The sequence below is a fragment of the Puma concolor genome, chromosome F2, assembly GCF_028749965.1.
Source record: "Puma concolor isolate L17-30 chromosome F2, mPumCon1.1.hap2, whole genome shotgun sequence".
NCBI lineage: Eukaryota > Metazoa > Chordata > Mammalia > Carnivora > Felidae > Puma > Puma concolor.
The window spans coordinates 31203548-31218467 of record NC_141684.1 but is presented as its reverse complement, the minus strand read 5'-3'; the positions used below and the strand labels follow the sequence as shown (position 1 = coordinate 31218467).

The 14920-nt window shown below is 37.9% G+C and overlaps 1 protein-coding gene across 4 annotated transcripts in view; it reads right to left on the bottom strand.

The window, feature by feature from the left end:
- The window catches only part of ANGPT1 (angiopoietin 1), a 244359-nt gene that overhangs the window by 35355 nt on the left and 194084 nt on the right, over positions 1-14920 (bottom strand). For all 4 annotated transcript variants that reach the window (XM_086695124.1, XM_025922621.2, XM_025922620.2 and 1 more), the window contains 2 exons: positions 13212-13313; positions 2124-2290 (listed from right to left, as the gene is read on the bottom strand). In XM_086695124.1, coding sequence (XP_086551250.1) covers positions 2124-2290; positions 13212-13313 — 269 coding nt within the window. The remainder of the gene's footprint in view (positions 1-2123; positions 2291-13211; positions 13314-14920) is intronic.

Below are 14920 nucleotides of genomic sequence, written 5' to 3'. Positions count from 1 at the left end.
TGGTTACAGACTTATTTTCTGCTGGGTCCTGCCAAGAGAGAGGGCCAGAGCCACCAACTTTACTACAGCAGCATGCCTATCAAGGTTCACAATTCTCTCAAGAAAGAAAAATGGGGATCCCAGAGTGCATGCCTCACTCTATCTGGGAAGACTTGCTTTTCAATCATAAATCTGCATCATATGGGTGAAGATCAGAATCATACATCATAGGGACAGGAAATGATCAATGAGGGCAGTGGGGCATTCTAAGAGGAAGTAAGTGCTCCTTCCTCACACAGATGCCAGAATGACATTCATACCATGCACCCTGAAGCCTACTTTGGTTTCTGACAATCTTCCTAAACCTGTCCATGCACTCTTTGTCTTAACACCACCCCAGCCTCACAAGCACATGTGTATGCATGCAAACACACACACACACACACACATACACACACACACACACACACACACACACACCTACAAAGAACTGAGAGACATTTTGGAAAGGAACCAAAGCAAATTCTCCAGGAGCCTAGAAAAAGACTAGACTAATTATTTGTTAGTCCTATTGTCAAGCTGTCTGACATTAGCCAAGTTCCATATAGTTTCAAGTTTTAGGTCAAAACATTTACATAAGAGTACCCCTGATGTTTTACAGTGGTTTCTCTTGTTATAAAACTCCCCAAATATTGACCTCCTTGGAAACACATCTTCTTACACTCCATTGCATTTTATAAATGTCTCTTCTTTGGTTTCTTGAGTTGTCAGTAGGTACACCCTCACTACCCTCCCATGAGATGATGAAAACTCTTTAGATCTATTTCTTATCCCACTGTTGTGACATCATCACTGTTTGTTTAAAAAAATGATCCTTATGTCTCTAAGGATCCAATCCCCTACATAATCCATTAAAATAAAATGAGATATGTTCATGAAAATGTTGTGGATTCAAACCCTTAAAGAATAGCATGTCTCAAAAAGACACAAGCAGCAGAAACCGTGGAACTATAAGAGGGCCACACAGGCTGGAAAAACAGCAGAAGGCTTTAGTTGCTATCACTGCATTTTGCTTGAAGCTATGTGCCAATCCTTTAATGCACACAATCACATTTCCAAGACTGAGGTAGAGTAGCTACAATATGGAGAGTTAAAAATCACTGCAACACTAATTTGCTGATTATGAAACTGTCACACGCAATTATTAAGGGTTTATATGTGCCAAGTATTGCATTAATAGGTAGTGATATAAAAGTAATGGAAATATGTTCCCTGTTGTCAAGGAATGCCAGCCAGTTATTTAGTGACCTAGCTAGTTACAAAGCTGGACTGTGAGGTCTAGGAGACTAGAGACCTTATCACTGACTGCAAAATTACCAGTGCCTGGTAGGGTTCCTAGAGAGAAGTAACACAATAAGGGTTTGGGGAATGAATTTATCATCCTGCATTACTTGCTTAGCCATCTTTTAATTTTTTTTTTTTTTTTTTTTTTTTGGACAGCGTACAAGCTGCTGAAAAAAAAAATCAGGATGTTAACAAGAAAGTGTAGAATTTGTCAATTTGTACATCTACAATGATGTATTGTGTACATTGATGCCATTATTTGAATTTATTCTTGCCTTTACATTATTTTCCAAAAAATTCTAAATTATGCCTCACCTTATCTTTTACATAAGTCATATAAAAACATAAACTTGTACCTCCTCTTTGTCACTTTCAAAATAATGTGAAAAAATAACAATTTAAGAAAGGTGAATAAAATGTAAGTAGAAAATCATAGAAAGGAGTACTTATTCCAAGCCACTGAGTTTGAGTCAATTCTCTGCCATCAGTTTTATAGGTATGAATTCACTGCACCTATTTCACCACAATAACAGCAATAAAAACCACAACAACACTATTGTGCTTGACTTAATTCTTCATCCTCTAGTATCTGAGCCAACATCAAAATAGTCTGTGAAAATTCAAATTTAAAGCTTTTAAGAAGCCTTTACTGAGATTTTTGTATCCCTACCAAAGGCCTAGATGACCTAATTCTCATTCTGAAGGATGGCTCTCATCACTCTGTCTTTCACATCTTTCCCCTGAAACTAGTCAGTGGCGAGGCCCAGGACAGTTGGGCCCTAAGTCAAAGGAGGACTTACCTATAGTTTTGCTTTTCATTTCCTATGTGGAATCGGTCGTATTGTGAATAGGCTCGGTTTCCTTCCCAGTCCATTAGCTCGATTCTTAGTGTGTACTGCCTCTGACTGGTTATGGCAAAAATAAACTCATTCCCCAGCCAGTATTCACCAGAGGGATTTCCAAACCCCTACAAAAGAAGACAGAGATGCAGCGGTTACCTCAGACAAAACCTCTTATCATGTTCAGTGTTAACTATATTCTAAATAATAATAAAACTTTCTTTAAAGGGAAAGACATTTTTCACACTTTTTTCCAATTAGTGACTCAATACTTTTCTGCTACATTTCTCTCCATTGAGCCTTATGTCTAATTCTTATTACAGTAAAGGCTGATATTCAAATCTGTATAGGTCAGATGATTTCAGATTAAATGTATCTGGTTAATAGGTTTCACCAGTAAACACTTCTCAGTCACAGACTGCTTTTGGAAATGTTTCTAAAATACTAGTTAATGGAACATTTTGAACATAATTCAAACGTTTTCAATGAATACTATCAGGATATTCTTGGACAAGATATTTAACAATATTATTATTGTTTCTGTTGTTGCTGTTATTATTTTTCAGGAGTCAAATTATACTCAGATAATAACTTATATTACTAGACCTTTGACTTTTCTAGCTTTAACATTTTCATTTTTAAATGTTAATAAGCAAACCTGTAAACCCAGGACTGGAATCATTTAAATGCTCTCTCGTTATGGATTTGGGTTTTGAGGCAGAAGGTTGACATGTAAGAGCTAGTGAGTGAGCCTAGCTGGCTGCTTTGCACCTGAATCTTAACATGGCTCTTATTTTCGTTAGGGCAATTCCAGTCACGGTTGTTAAATGTTCAAAAATAGTTTCTTTGTGGGTTAAAAAAAAGAAGTGGTCCCCCAAGGAAAGCCAACTCTCAATGTTGGTGATGTGAAACTACTGACATTCTAGATTAGGATATTCAGTTTTCGAATCCTCAAAAAGTATTCTTTGGCAACGCTTGAAGTTTAATGTAATTCTTGAACTGCATGTTTGTCTTACTGACCAAACCGTGAGCTCCTTGAGGACAGAAGCTGTGCTATATCTGTGAAGCCTCAAAGACTACAGAGTGTTAGCATACACCCAGTACTCCATATGCTTTATTGAAGTTTGAAGAAGGGAGGGAAGGAGGGAGGAAAACACTATAGCATTTAATAATGACATTCAGAGAAGTAATTAAACATAATTCTTGGAGTGGAGGCTCTGAGCACTGCTGTGGAAAGCAGTGGAACTACCAAGGCGAGGGCTGAGCCCCATGCAGAGACCCTGCACATCCAGGAAGAAAGCTCTGTGCTGCAGGCCAAGTTGAAAGGAGAGGCTTTCGCCATTGAGATGAAGGTGGAGCTCCAGTGGGTACAGGAAGTGCGAGAGCTAGAACTGGTCTGTCCCTGGGCCCAGCTGGAGCTGGAGGTGAGCAAGGCCCAGCAGACAGCTGAATCGAGGTGAAGTTCAAGCAGTTTACAGCGGCCCTGGGCCCCGGCACCATCAGGGACCTTGTTGTGGCTGGGCCAGAGATGCAGGTAAAACTGCTCCAGAGCCTGGGCCTGAAATCAACACTCATCACGGTCAGCTCCACTCACATCAACCTCTTCAACACAGCCTTGGCTCTTCTGGGGCTAGGGTCTGAAGCCCAGCACCCAGGCCAAAAGGGAGCCTGTATGCCCAGCTCCGAAGAGGGCTTGCTTCTCTGGTATCCTCCTGCCCCTGAAGCTCCTGGAGACAACATGCTGTGCCTTAGCTCGTACTGCACTGACAAAACACTTCTGAGCATTTAAAAACAAAACAAACAAAATAAACAAAAAACAAACAAACAAAAACAACATAATTCTTGTTGTTTAAAGTGCCCACTGAATCATGATCACTGGAGCTCTGGCTGAAAAAAAAAAAAAAATTCCTGGCTGCACAGAGAATCAAAATATTTGAGAACCAGGCCCATGGATCTACATCCAAACAACCTCCCCATTTGTCCCATGCACGTTGATATCTGAAAGACAAACCTCTAGCATAGCAGGATATACACCCTCATGTTTCAGAAAGAAACATTCTGTTAACGGAAGCAATCATTAATAAAGGTTTTACTTTTAAGAAGTGTGACAGTAGTACTGAGATAATCACAGCAATTCTCATTTTCCCAATACAGACAATAGACTCTGAAAATCTTATTTTTTTTTTTTTCAAATTTAATGTATATCAACTTTATAGAATTATAACTATAGTAGAAGTATTCTTCACGGATTTCTCCTTTAACAAACTTAACACACTCCTTCTTTGAAGTATATTGATTGCCACACCTGCGGGGCTCAGTTTAAGTGCCAGACTCCTGATTTTGGCTCAGGTCGTGATCTTATGGTTCATGAGTTTGAGCCCTGCATCGGGCTCTATGCGGACAGTGCAGAGACTGTTTGGGATTATTTCTCTCCCTCTCTCTGCCCTTCCCCTGCTTGTGTGTGCTCTCTCTTTCTCTCTCAAAATAAATGAACTTAAAATATATAAGTTTATGTGTGTGTGTGTGCGCGCGCGCGCGCATGCGCGTGTATGCCCAGAGGCTACTAAATGCATTAAATACATTTGTATGCTACTGTCTCTGCCAATTGAGTTACTTACTAAACGTCAGTAGTGTTGGGTCCCCAAACCATTTATGCCTGTTCTGTTATTGTTCTGATAAGATTTATAATGTTATGTAAATAAGTTAAGTATTAGTGGGAAAAGAGCCATTTGTTTTGTTCTGTTTTGTTTTTGATAAAACCTAATTTAAATATTAGGTTTGCTCAATAAAAGCAAATCACTAAAAAAATGCTTTAGAGTTATGTTTGTTACAATTACTCCAAAAGACTAGAAAAATAATAAAACATTAGAAGATTTTAACTTACGTTGCTTTGCAGGTGTCTTATTTGCTCTAGTGAAAACAAAACGCAAAACAAAAACAAAAACAAAACAGAAGGTAGAACTTTGATGCATTTAATTATGGGAGAGTTCTAAAAAAGAACCACTGACTCAGAATTCCAGACTCTGGCCCTACATTTTCAATAATGTGTAAATGAATATATAGTTTTATACTTAAAATTAAAACAAAATTGATTAACATATAGAAGCACACTTTTAAGATTATTCCCAAATTTAACTTAGTTTTTAATTAACTCAACACTCTTCATTCAAATTGTACTGGTATATGCTCCCCTGAAGCATATATTCTCCCCTGAAGTCCTGTAGCTCAGAGCAAAGATATAGGACCCCCAGAAGTCAGTATTCCAGTGCTCCCTTGCTTCTCTGTTTCCGAGATGCACAAGTCATACTTTGCCAAAGTTCCACAGTGGCAGAGAATATCAGAGCAATTTAGGATGTGCTAAGAATTTTACACATTTTCGTGTCAGCAAGGCTACATACTAGAAAGAAGAGTGAAGCTTACCTTCTCCAATGAATAAGCAAAACAAAAAGCTACAGGGCACTGAAAGTCAAAGAATTAGCACATTCTCAGTTGCAGCAGCCACTGGGAGGAGAAAGAAGACTGCTGGGATTTTTCCTTGCATTTTCTTCTCAGCTTAGACGCGTCAACTCTCTAGCCACTTGAGGATTCCCTCTGGTGCGCAGTTAGAAGGGATTCAGCAATTATACTAAATGTGAATAAGGAAGCTGGGAATGATGAAGTGTTAAGTTTTAGGTCACATATTTCCATGCTGCTGAAAGCACTGCAGGGATAAAACTGCTCAGCTTCCCTAGGGAAAAAGGGCAGTGATCTCCAGTGAGCCTCAAAAACAGATTAGTGTCATTCCTATGAGAGCTTCTGTCCCCAGCGTGGCACACAGTCCTGTACCTCCTCTGAGTGGAGATTAACATCCCTTCCTAAACAGTTTGCTTTTTCTGAGTGAAAAGAGAAGAAGAAGCAACTGAAAGGAAAACAACAAAATCTGATTTTATAAATAAAAATTCTATTCCACGCACCTTGCCAGATAAACTGTCTAAACATGGTGCATGGTGGGAACAAGATGTTCGGCTACAATGAATCAAAATGACTGTTAGAGAGGGAGGGTAGGGAGGGAACTTTCTAAAAGCTAAGGGCAGCCATGCAGAAAACACTGTTTCATCATGAAGATGAAAAATAAGTCAAAGAAGGGAAAATGGGTTCCCACATTAGTAAACTGTCTATTGCATAGTTTATCAGGCAGACTACAGATCTGATGCCTAGAAATAAAGGCTTGGCTTTGATTAAATATCTTCTACTCCCTATCTCTGCTCCAATTTGAAGCACTGCTCTGCCTCATATTTGCTGTGGAACCTCCGATTATTAGTTTTTAGCCTCAGTTTCCTTATCTGCAAAACAGGGATTAAAAATGTTGTTTCCATATATAAGGTTGTGAGAGAGAAATAATATATTGGAAGCATTTAGCTCAATGCTGATACATGAGAACAACAAAAATCTAGTTGTTGTTATTATAGTTAAAGGATATATCACAATACATAGTAATGTTCTGTTTACTTGCCTCTCTCCCACCAGACTGTGAGCTATTTGAGGAGAAGCAGGTTTCATTCTACTCTGTATGCAAAAGGGAACAAAAACAATCCAGGACTATGTCTTAGCCTGGAAATGAATAAGGGGATACTGAAACAATTATTTAAAAGGTTTTTAGATGCTAGGAACTAATGTATTCTTACGGCAAGTTGAGTGTTGGTTTATATAAATAAGTACTGTCATTTTAATCCAAGAATTATTAAATAAGAAATTAGGGGTGCCTTTGTGGCTCAGTCAGTTAAGTGTCCGACTCCTGACTTCAGCTCAGGTCATGATCTCATGGTTCATGGGATCAAGCCCCGTTTCAGGCTCCACACTGACAGCACAGAACCTGTATAGGATTCCCTCTCTCCTCTCTCTCTCTCTCAGCCCCTCCCCAGTTTGCGTGTGCTTTCTCTCTCTCTCAAAATAAGTAAATAAACATTTTTAAAAAATAAAGAAAAAATAAATAAGAAATTAAAACCAACTGGTTGACACTGGTTGACATAAACCAAAGTGTAGACTACTCTCTTATTTTTACTTCTGCTTCCTAATGGAGAGAGAAGCTGTGTCCTCCAACTGTCCCTTAGTCCTAGTTCTTTTCATCTCTTTCTGTCTATGTCTCATAAGTTTTAAGAACTGCAAAAGAGGTAATTTTTGAGATTTTAAACTCATGCCAATAAATTCATAGCTCTGACAGTTGCTTTCAACCAGGAGTGCATATCAGAACCAGCTGTGGAGCTTTTTAAAAATAAGATGACTTGGTTCCCACATGGAGGTTCTGACTCAATATGTCTGGGGTGTGCTTAGAGATATGTATGTTTTTGAAAGGTTCCATGGATGAGTCTGCTTTGTACCATAGGTGGGGAATCATATAATTATGATGTGGAACAGCTATTCTGAATGCAAATGAGGAAGAATATAGTAACCAGATGAAATTATCTGAGTGGTACACAGGAAAGAGAGAGGCATAAAACCTCATCTTCATATGGAGCTCCATATCAGGAGACACAATTTGATAATGTATTATGGGACTGTCCTTGAAAAAAAAGTATATTGATCCCTAAAATATAGAGATGGCCACATCCAAAAAAAAAACAGGCTCATACTTTATCATACACATACCAGATTACCATAGGTCTATATTTTACTCCAAAGAACCTGTAACATCTGTATAAGTAAAAATAAAACTTATACAAGTTTTAGTGCTAACACTAAAAAAGCAGCAAGTCTTTATCAAAAGAATAAAAAATAGTAATAAAAATCCGACAATGCTAGGTCATATCTTTTCATGGAAACTATTAGGTTTAGTTACTTCAATCACAATCACATGTAAAATTTCAGATAGATTGTTAATCAATGTTCTTCCTCTTTTAGCCCTTTAATGAAAGGCAAAAACAGACACTGGAATTTAACCTAATCTAATACTTAAAGTTGGCCTTAAAAACTGCATATTGTTAAAAAAAAAATACACACAGAGGAAAGATCAATATTCATTAATTTTGGCCAAGACCTGCAGAAATATTCAGTTTTGGTTGTATGTTTCCAAGTTAATAAAATAATGGTCTCTATACTTTGTTGCTTTTTTTTTTTTTTTTTTGTCGGATAATGCTTCTAGGAAGTGTTGACTTTCTATAGCTGAAACACAATTGAAACCAGACACAGTCGATGTATTTTATGGGTTTCATCTTTTTTCCATACAAATGATTAAAGAAAACAGATATGAAGGCAGGGTTACTGATCTATGGCTTTTCAGAGGTGCTTTAATACACAATTCAATCATGTATCTCTTCCTGTAACTGCTGAGACATTCATCCCAAGAAAGATCAAAAGAATGATTTACTTCAACATTTTAAATTTCTTATATATATTTTTCTCTTTTTAATGTGAAGATGTTAAAAAGCAGTTGAAAATATGTTCTTAATTTCTTTCCAGAAACAAAGAGCTCTAAGAAGCTATGGTGCTCAAAGAACTCCCAGAAGGTATGGTGCTCAGACCGAATATTTGTGTCAGTAGGAAGTTCTGTTTATGGGGGTAATTGTTTTCAATACAAAGCCAGGTTGTCTCCAGGGCATTAGTCACTACCTTCCATAAAGTTAGGCCACTAGAGTACTATTTGGAATTCCAAGCTGACTGGGCTTTATATATGCAAAAGTACTGCTGATAAGTGCCATTGCTGGAGGCCACTGAATGGTATCCTCCTGGCTTGAAAGAGTTAAAATGGTTCCCTAAGTGCCTCATTAAAAAGGCCCACTGCAGACTTCCCTCTCTGCAAACATCTTTACAAATCCATAAACCAGATTTTGCTGAATCCCCTCATAAGGAAGGTTAAGTGAAAACAAAGGTCAGGTAAAAGGCTTTTGTAGGCTTAAAGCCAATGTTAAGAATCAAATAAGTTGCAAATCTTCCCTGGTGAGAGAGGTTTAAAAATAATAAATTACAATTTGAATTTGTAATTCATGTGCTGATAATTTTAACATATTGTTCTGGAAACCTTATGAGGCAAAAGGCAGCCCATAGATATCAACCAGAATAAAGGGAAGGAGAGAGGCGAGGCAGAAAGGAAGGCAGGATGAAATTTTATTTCTGTACTCAGCACTCAAGAAAGAGGTGAAGCATCTTAGTGTATAACAGGAGACTCGTGAAGATTGAGGAGGAGATGGGGCATGCCAAGAAGTTTGTGTTTTCCCAAAGGATCCAACACCCTAGCAGCCAGTTCTTCTGATGTTAGGAACAGAAGTGGGTGTGACAGAGAAGAGTTGGCGGAAGGAACCTACATCCATTCTTGTTGGGAGTCCTTATTTTGTCCAGAGTAAAAATCTCTGGAGGAAAACAATGGGAACACTTTCTACCATGTGTTTTGGTGAAAGTTAACCAAGTTGTGACATGTGATGAATTCTCTCAATTAAAACAAAAAATCAGTCAGACTCATTTTTGCCAAAATGTTTCAGATTTTGGCACTTCTCTCAATTTTCTGACCATGTTGAATTGACACTCAGCTGATAAATTGTTCTAGTTTGAATGAAATAGGATAGTCTTTGTATTTAAAAAAAGGGGGGGAGGGGTAAACTTCCCCAAAGCTATAATTAAAGAATAATTCAGTCTCAGTCAAACATCGAAAAAAGTTGCTTAAAATACATAAATACTGGGGCGCCTGGGTGGCGCAGTCGGTTAAGCGTCCGACTTCAGCCAGGTCACGATCTCGCCGTCCGTGAGTTCGAGCCCCGCGTCGGGCTCTGGGCTGATGGCTCAGAGCCTGGAGCCTGTTTCCGATTCTGTGTCTCCCTCTCTCTCTGCCCCTTGCCCGTTCATGCTCTGTCTCTCTCTGTCCCAAAAATAAATAAACGTTGAAAAAAAAAATTAAAAAAAAAATACATAAATACTTATAAGACATGAATCATTGCCATACTTCAGGTCAGTCTGTCTTACTTAATGTGTCTAGTTTGCCAAGGCAGCAGGTGCTTACAAATAATAATTCAGCATTATGGAAAGTCACCATGATGATCACTTTATATTCATTTTTCTATTATCATTGATATTAATAATAATGTTTTTCAGATTTGCCTGAACCTGTATCTACAGTCTGATTCTCAGATGACTTCTTCACATTCCGTTTTAGTGGTTTAAATAATCCTGAGATAAGATAGTTTGCAAAATAGTATTTTTGGCAAGTAAAAATTTTGCACTCTTTGATGTCTTATTCTTGGGTAATAACTACTGTTTATTGAAAATGTAGTATGTCAAGTGTTTTATTTATATCTAATCCTCACAACATCCCTGCAAGGCAGGTGAGGTATTATCATTATGTCCCCTTGTAACTGGTGAGTAAGTTAGGTATAGGTTAAATGATTTGCCAAAAACACTCCATTTGCAAATGGCAGGGTGAAGATTCAAACTGTTGATATAGACATAATGCAAGGCCCCTTTTTTTGAGAATTTAGATGAAATGTTTCCCATATGTTCTTAGAATCACATAAGTAGAAAGAGACCTTGAAGTGGAACTAATATTCTCTGTTATAATCTGGTGATTTACATTCTACTGGAGTGTTTCCACTGAAGAGAGGTCTTCACCACTTAATAGGCAGTCCATTCATGTTGGAAAGAATCATCAGAGACTTTTGTTCATACTCAGTCAAATTTTGCCTCTCTGGAATGTTCTTCCACTCATTATGGGGCTTCCTTCTTTAAAGCAGTGTTAAAATTTAGATTCTAACTCAGGGATGGAGCTTGAGATGCTGCATTTCTCAGAAGCTCCCAGACAATGCCAGTGCTGCTGGTTTCTGGACCACACCACAGGGTAAGGAGCAGGCTACCTCCACCCAGTCAATTTAAATAGCTATCAGACAGTTTATACCTAAATGCTTTGCTTTCCCTTCAGGTTACAGCCCCATCCATTCAGTGCTTGCACCTTATAGGATAAGTTCACTTGTTCGAAATCCACAAGAATTTAAAGCATTATTAATGATGTAATCAGACTACAGTAGACACCAGTGAGTCTGCATTTTTTTTTTTAATTTTTTTTCAACGTTTATTTATTTTTGGGACAGAGAGAGACAGAGCATGAACGGGGGAGGGGCAGAGAGAGAGGGAGACACAGAATCGGAAACAGGCTCCAGGCTCTGAGCCATCATCCCAGAGCCTGACACGGGGCTCGAACTCACGGACGGCGAGATCGTGACCTGGCTGAAGTCGGACGCTTAACCGACTGTGCCACCCAGGCGCCCCGGGTCTGCATTTTTTGAGACTATAAACTATTAAATAGACTGAGCACACTGGTCTTGGTTTTTAATAGCTAGCAACACAAAATGAGCTTATAGTCAGGTAAATCTATATATCCTTTAAATACCAGGTTCTTAAGCTAATTTGTCATTTTCATCCTATACTCTTACTTAATTTTGTGTATTTTTGGTCTAGGTGGAAGACTACATTTATCTCTGTAGAATTCTATCTTGTTGGCTGTAGCTTTCCTTTCTACCTTGAATTCATGCTTTTTTGAAGACATTAAGGTTCCAACTTTGTATAACTCTAAACTTTATTAACCTACATTCAGAGTATTCAACTATGTATCTGATAATAAATATAGTAGACACAGAGACACCACAAGAGATGCCCTTCATTTATTCAAATCATTTTAACTGTCATTTGACCAACTATGAACCTACTAATGTGTACAGTGTGATGTCTATTAGCTACAGTTTTCACACATTTTCTATAAGAATATTAAGACAGAGCTTAGACTCATACATTTCTCTTCACCTTTTCTTTAACCTTCTGAGAGGGGAATTTGTCAAAAGTTAGTCAAAACAAGAATTACCCAGACCATTTAGATGTAAATTATGGAATTAGTCCATAAATGGAAGCCTCTTCCATTAATTGCATCTTGACATTCTGTCAGCAGATTTTAATAGTTAATTTAGTAGGCATTGACTCTATGACTATTGGATTGTGCATTATTTAAAGTATCTACTATAGGAGTGCCTGGTGGCTCAGTTGGTTGAGTGTCTGACTTTGGCTCAGGTCATGCTCTCACGGTTCTTGAGTTGGAGCCCCACATCGGGCTCTGTGCTGACAGTGTGGAGCCTGGAGCCTGCTTTGGATTCTGTGTCTCCCTCTCTCTCTGCTCCTCCCCCACTCGCACTCTATCTTTCTCTCTCTCTCTCTCTCTCTCTCTCTCTCTCTCAAAAATAAAGATTAAAAAAATATAAACTATCTACTATATTATCTTCTAAAAGTTGATCTCCCAACTTGCTGACTGTCCTCTTAAAATGGAGACAGTTAATAGGTTTGATATAAAAAATGAATAAGAATTTATGTATAGGGCTGTGTCATATTAAGCATTAGAAAGATTAGCTACAATGATAGTGATGGTGACCAGTGATGTCTGCTATAATTCTGGAGACCCCAGTGAACCATGCTTCATAGTTCACACCCTTGTGTACTCCTTGAATCTTGAATGTACACTGGCCCTCTCATTAACTCTAACCAAAGGAAGCAGTAGAAGTGATACAGTACCATTTCTGGGTCTAATAAACCTTAAAAAGATTTATTTTTGTGCTTGAGGGATGCCAACTGTCACATAAGAAGTCTGATAACCCTGGATCACCATACTGGGAGAAGCCCAACCCAGCCACACGGAGGAGCTCTTAGTCAACACCCAGCAACAACTTGCCAGCTACATGAGTGAGGCCACTGGAAGTACCTCTCCATAATCCAGAGCCATGCACACCTCCTTTGACCTGGATCATGTACTCAACCTGGGTCTGAGTTCTAGCTTTCCCCACCCTCATTCAACCAGGAACAAATCCAGATAATACATAACAGTTCACCAAATAATTTCAGTAATACATTTTTCTTTCTGATGCACATATGGAAATCATTTACTGAAAATGATTTATGAGTGTTTTGTGTTTAATAAAAATAATGTGACTAATGTATCATTTTATTTTTAAAATAACTGAAAAAACACCTAAAAGTACAAGGGCTTATCACACAGTGTGGTGAAGGTAACCTCATGATAAAACATCAAAAAACTAAATTCCTCCATCTTACCATTTTATAATCTTTCCAACCTCTTTGGAAATCCAGACTTCCATCTTCGCGATGTTGTATTACGGTCCAACCTCCCCCATTAAGATCCATATTGCAAAATACCTAATAGAGATAGGGAAAACAAAGTCAAGTGAAAATTATGTCTGCTTTAAAGAAAAGAGCATCAAATATGTTTCAAAACCAGAAATAGGATAGGTAGGCCCACAGATAAATTAAATAAAAATTACTATGTGAAAAATCTTGGTTTAGATATCTTATTGGGTATTTAGTTTTATATTAGAATTGTTTCTGATTACGTTCCATCATATTACTTAAATTGCCTGTAAAAATTTAAATCAGTGAGCTGAAAATTGTCTCAGTATCAGATTGTAAAAAAATTTTTAAGAAGTTTTATCTTGAATGGTAATAGGCATTTATGTATGTTCAATTTTAAAAAATGCTATCTAGGTTTCTAAAATTACAGACCACTTTACTGCCAAAACATAAGACTCAGAATTCTTAAATATTTAATTAATTGAAATGGTAATAATAATAATGATTTTGAAAAGATAATTAAAAATCATATATATTTAGCTATTACATATTTCATTGCACATTAACTCCTGTATAGTTACATACTACAATCATTAGTCTTGATGGTTCAGTATTACATTAGAGGCAAAATTTGGTCCACAGCATATGGAGAACATATTATTTGCTTAAACTTTTGTCATGAACAATAATAGGAGAATATGACATACTATATTCCTTTTGAGTGTGACAAGCATTTCTTCCCCCTGTGGAAAGTTAGCCAATGCTATCAAAGACTTACACTCATTTCAATTACTATAAAACAATAGTATTTATTTAGAAATTGATTCATTTCCCCCAGAGTCCACCCAGGGAGAGAAACATATCTGTAACAGGATTATCTTCAGAGAGTAATCACTGTAATTGATGTAGTAGGGATGTGGCAGTTTGATTATTCAAGGTCCTAGACATGGAGAACACCATTCCCCTGGCAGTTGACTGCTAATGCATTGTGGAGTCTGGCTAAAGGTATAGATATGATGCAACAGTGGCAGACAGGCTGTGTGGGCACAGTGCTAAGTCTGAGTAAAGGAAAAACCTCAAGCGTTTTCCCTGAAGCCCTCAGTCTGGAGCACAAATGGCTAAGGGGTATGAAAACAATGGCAACAACTGTCATTCAAAGGACAAATTGTCCATGTACTTCCTCAGAGTGAAAGGAACTACGAGACAGTTGCCTCTTTGGGAGCATATAAATTAAGCAAACTGCTCTCCAGAGGGCTCTTCCTCTAATTTCACAACAGTCACCCATCAGTGTATCTTTATTGTCCCTAGGAATTGACCCACATCCAAGATTATAAATTGAAATTCCACTCCCTGTCCCAAGGTTCCCCTTCTACTAATCCCTTAACCAATCTGTACCCACTCTTCGGCCTCAACACAACCTCTAGCTACTCTTTCCTCCTCCCCAATTCTAACTGATTCATTCACTTAGTTTTTACTCAAACAGCATTTTGGGGCATTGATTCTGTGTTACACTTGGGTATACTATGATGAAGAAAAACTGGATCTTGTCCTCAAAATGCCTAGAAGTTTCAATAGTGATTGTTCCTGTAGGCTTATGGAGATGTAGGAGTTCATAATTTTCAACTCTAGTGACCTGAAGAAGATACAGACAGTGATCTAAATGAACAATTTAAGTG